Raw genomic sequence first — 3,887 nt, 5'->3', positions numbered from 1 at the left:
GGTCTGGGAACCTGGCGGGCAGGAAGCGGGGACAGTTATTCCGGCATCCAGGGAGGGAAAGGGGAGGAGGAGGGTGGGAAAACCCAGAGGGCGAGTGGGAACCCAGGCAAGGAGCAGGCATAATCCACGGGCCTGGCAGCTGAGCCCCCCGCCGTCCCTTCCTCCGTGCAGCTGCTTCTTATTCCCAGGCGCTACCCCCTTTCTCCTCGGGGGAGAGGCGCTGCCCGAGTTTCTCTTGCCCGAGTTTTCCCTCCCGACCCGGCTCCTCCGCGGGTCCCGCCAGGGGCCCCCACACCGACTGTGCTCGCGGTGTGCGGAGAGACCGAGGGGCAGGAGGGGCCGCGGGTTGCGCCGGTCCCGGGGGATGCACCTGAGCGGAGAGGAGGTCTCTCTTCCCCCTCCCCACCCCCGGGGACCGCGCTGCCGGGTCCCACACCCGCCGCAGCTCGGCCCCCAGCACCGGCGGGTCCCGACCCCGGGACCAGCCCCCTGCCCTGCCGGCCGCCCCCGGCCCTCCCCGCCTCTCCCCTCCCCGGGGCGGCGGGCGCCGAGGGCCCGGAGCCTGGCGCGGGCGGCGGGGCGGGCCGGGCCTTCCCCCGCGGGGCCGGGCCGGGCGGGGGCAGGGGCGGGCCGGGCCGGGCCGGGCCGGGCGGCGGGGAGCGGGGCTCCACGTGACTGCGGGGCCGGCAGAAAACCGGGGCCGGCGGCGGCGGCGGCCGCACTGCGTCCGGGCGGCGATCGCGGGAGGCGCTCGGCAGCCGCTGCCCCGAGGCTTTCGGCGCGCTGGGTCGGGGCTGGCTCTCCAGAATCATGGACTGTGCTGATATGCCTTGCTTGCTGTCAGTGAGTACAGCCCTCTTCTTCCTCGGCTCCGCTCCTCGCTGTTGGTTTTCAGCGCGGTTCTTGGTTTTAGGGATTTTTAAAACTTTGTTTCGTCGCGGTCCCCGCTCGCGGGGTCCGGCGGCGGGACGCGAACCTGTGGCCGCCCTGAGTGCTGAGCCGGGCGCCCCTTCCCCGTCGGGAGCCGGGGCTCTGCCGCAGCTTCGTCCGCACCCGGCGGGGTCGGGATCGGGATGCGCCGGAGACTCGTCGGCCCTCGGGTGCTCCGGGCGGCACACTGCTGCTCCGGGGCTGCTTCTAGTGTCGTTTTGCCCCTTAAGTTTATTCGGAAGAGGAGGAGGAAGGGGGGTTGCTTCTCATGCTGACTTTACTTGTTGTTTGTTGTTGCGTTTTTTACCCCCCAGAGACACCATGATTCCTGGTAACCGAATGCTGATGGTCATCCTACTATGCCAAGTCCTGCTAGGAGGTACGAACCATGCTAGCCTGATACCGGAGACCGGCAGGAAGAAAGTCGCAGAACTTCAGGGACAAGCCGGATCCGGACGCCGCTCTGCCCAAAGCCATGAACTCTTGCGGGGTTTCGAAACAACTCTGCTGCAGATGTTTGGGCTGCGAAGGCGGCCTCAGCCCAGCAAGTCAGCCGTCATTCCTAGTTACATGCTGGATCTCTATCGACTCCAGTCTGGAGAAGAGGAGGAAAGTCTCCAGGAAATTAGCCTGCAGTACCCTGAGCGATCGACCAGCCGGGCAAACACCGTGAGGAGTTTCCACCATGAAGGTCAGTGATGGGAGGAGGTAAATTCCCAGCCCCGTTAGCGATCGGGATTGCCTTGCGTTTGGAAGCTCACAAATGCTTTTAGCAGCAGGACGACCCCAGTCCTAAATTTACGGGAGGAACACCCCCCCCCCCCCCCCCCCCCCCCCCCCCCCCCCGCTGCCGTGTGCGGGTGACAGGCGCGCTGCTCCCTGTGTTTTCCAGTATCCTGTGCTTAAGTAGAGCTTGACCGTATTTTGAGGTGCTTTCACTTCTGTTGACAACAGCGAGTTTCCTGCAGTGCCTCTGCCGCGGGGTCACTCCCTGGGCTCGCGTGGATTTAATGGCTCTGGATCGGATGCAGGAGTAAAACGAGGGCGGGATCTCGCCCCTGGTGTGTTTCTTTTGAACTATCAAAGCGGTTGCTGCCTGGGTTTGCTCTTAAGGGGGGGGGATAATAATAATAAAAAAAACCGTACTCGAATTTAATACTTACAGCTGTGTGTTTATAAGGTTTATTCAATAGGCCCTTGTAATCTGATCCAAATGTTTCCTAGCGGATGTTTCTTTTCCAAAGTAAATCTGAATTATTAATCCAGCCGCATCATTACTGCGTTGGAATTTGCTTCTCCTTCTCCCCCTGCGCCCCGTAACAAGGGACCTCTGTGCTCCGTGGCACTGCACCTTGCCGGGGAGGTGATTTTAGGGAGACTGGGGGGAGAAGGGGAAAAGCCTCCCCGAAAGGGGAAGTGAGACTGAAAGGGGTGACCCGGTGCAGGCGCAGGCATGCGGGGGCTGAGCGAGCGGTGCTGGGGCAGGATCTGCTCCGGATCTGGCAGGAAGGGATGCGATGGGGAGCAGAAAGGAGCCGGTGAAGCGAGGGTGCGAGCTGTGGTTGCGCCGGGGGCTGTGGCTGAATGCCCCGAGGCTGATGTGCTCTTGTTTGTTTTTTGTACCGCTTCTCTCCCGTCCTGCACCCCTCCAGAGCACCTGGAGACCGTGCCGGGTCCCAGCGAGGCACCCAGGATCCGGTTCGTCTTCAACCTCAGCAGTGTGCCGGAAAACGAGGTGATCTCGTCGGCGGAGCTGCGGCTGTACCGGGAGCAGGTGGAGGAGCCGAGCGCGGCGTGGGAGAGGGGCTTCCACCGGATAAACATTTACGAAGTGATGAAGCCGCTGTCGGAGCGTGCTCAGGCCATTACGCGCCTGTTGGACACACGGCTGGTGCACCACAACGTGACGCGCTGGGAGACCTTTGATGTGAGCCCGGCTGTGATCCGGTGGACCAAGGACAAGCAGCCGAACCACGGACTGGTGATCGAGGTGACGCACCTCCACCACGCACAGACTCACCAGGGCAAACACGTCAGGATTAGCCGATCTTTACCTCAAGGGCACGGGGACTGGGCTCAGCTCCGGCCGCTCCTGGTCACTTTTGGGCACGACGGGCGAGGCCACGCACTGACCCGCAGAGCCCGCCGGAGCCCCAAGCACCAGCGTTCCCGCAAGAACAAAAAAAACTGCCGCCGCCATGCCCTCTATGTGGATTTCAGCGACGTGGGCTGGAACGACTGGATCGTGGCACCCCCGGGCTACCAGGCATTTTACTGCCACGGGGACTGCCCCTTCCCTCTGGCCGACCACCTCAACTCCACGAACCATGCCATCGTGCAGACGCTGGTGAACTCCGTGAACTCCAGCATCCCCAAGGCCTGCTGCGTGCCCACGGAGCTGAGCGCCATCTCCATGCTCTACTTGGATGAGTATGACAAGGTGGTCCTGAAAAACTACCAGGAGATGGTGGTGGAGGGGTGCGGGTGCCGCTGACCCCCTTCCCTGCCACCCTCTCCCCTTCTCTCACCCTCTCATCCCACCCCAGAACTGCTTGCTATAGCTGGACTCTTCTCTAAACTAAATGTTCACCTTGACCTTATTTATGACTTTATGTGCAAATGTTTTTGACAATAATGATCATATATTTTGACAAAATATATTTATAACTACATATTAAAAGAAAAAATAAAATGAGTCATTATTTTAAAGGTAAATGCATTTTGTGTCTCCCCTCTCAGGGTGCTGCTGAGGCTGTGCTGGCTGGGAGTGCAGCAGGGAACAACATCTTCTCTCCTCTTCATCTTCTTCCCCCTTTCCCTCCCCCGTGCTCTCCCCTCCTCATCCCTTTTCTCCTTAAAGGCTTTGCAAATTTCAGTCTTTCTATTTCTCGCCGAGGTACCGCGGATCCCCCTGTGCTGGGGCTGCGCCACGTGGGAGATGAGGGTCCCTGGAGATT

General features: G+C 61.2%; 1 protein-coding gene across 1 annotated transcript; it reads left to right on the top strand.

Annotated features, from left to right (window-relative positions):
• Positions 1-734: 734 nt before the first annotated feature.
• Positions 735-3,645, top strand: BMP4 (bone morphogenetic protein 4). The gene is made up of 3 exons (XM_057426321.1): positions 735-843; positions 1,245-1,621; positions 2,583-3,645. Exons 2-3 carry the CDS (start codon positions 1,252-1,254, stop codon positions 3,422-3,424), a joined length of 1,212 nt encoding a protein of 403 aa, XP_057282304.1. The 5' UTR covers positions 735-843; positions 1,245-1,251; the 3' UTR covers positions 3,425-3,645.
• The last annotated feature ends 242 nt before the right edge of the window (positions 3,646-3,887 follow it).

The sequence above is a fragment of the Pezoporus wallicus genome, unplaced genomic scaffold (assembly GCF_028554395.1).
Source record: "Pezoporus wallicus isolate ANWC-B61680 ecotype Strahan unplaced genomic scaffold, APGP_CSIRO_Pwel_v1 contig_8403, whole genome shotgun sequence".
In the NCBI taxonomy this organism is placed as follows: Eukaryota; Metazoa; Chordata; class Aves; order Psittaciformes; family Psittacidae; genus Pezoporus; species Pezoporus wallicus.
The sequence above is the reverse complement of the archived record's forward strand: the minus strand, read 5'-3'. Positions and strand labels throughout refer to the sequence as shown.

Coding starts and splice junctions, on each gene's coding strand:
- BMP4 (XM_057426321.1), top strand. CDS start 1,252: ATGATTCCTGGTAACCGAATGCTGATGGTCATCCTACTATGCCAAGTC. Junction 1,622..2,582: donor GAGGAGTTTCCACCATGAAG/GTCAGTGATGGG, acceptor GCACCCCTCCAG/AGCACCTGGAGACCGTGCCG.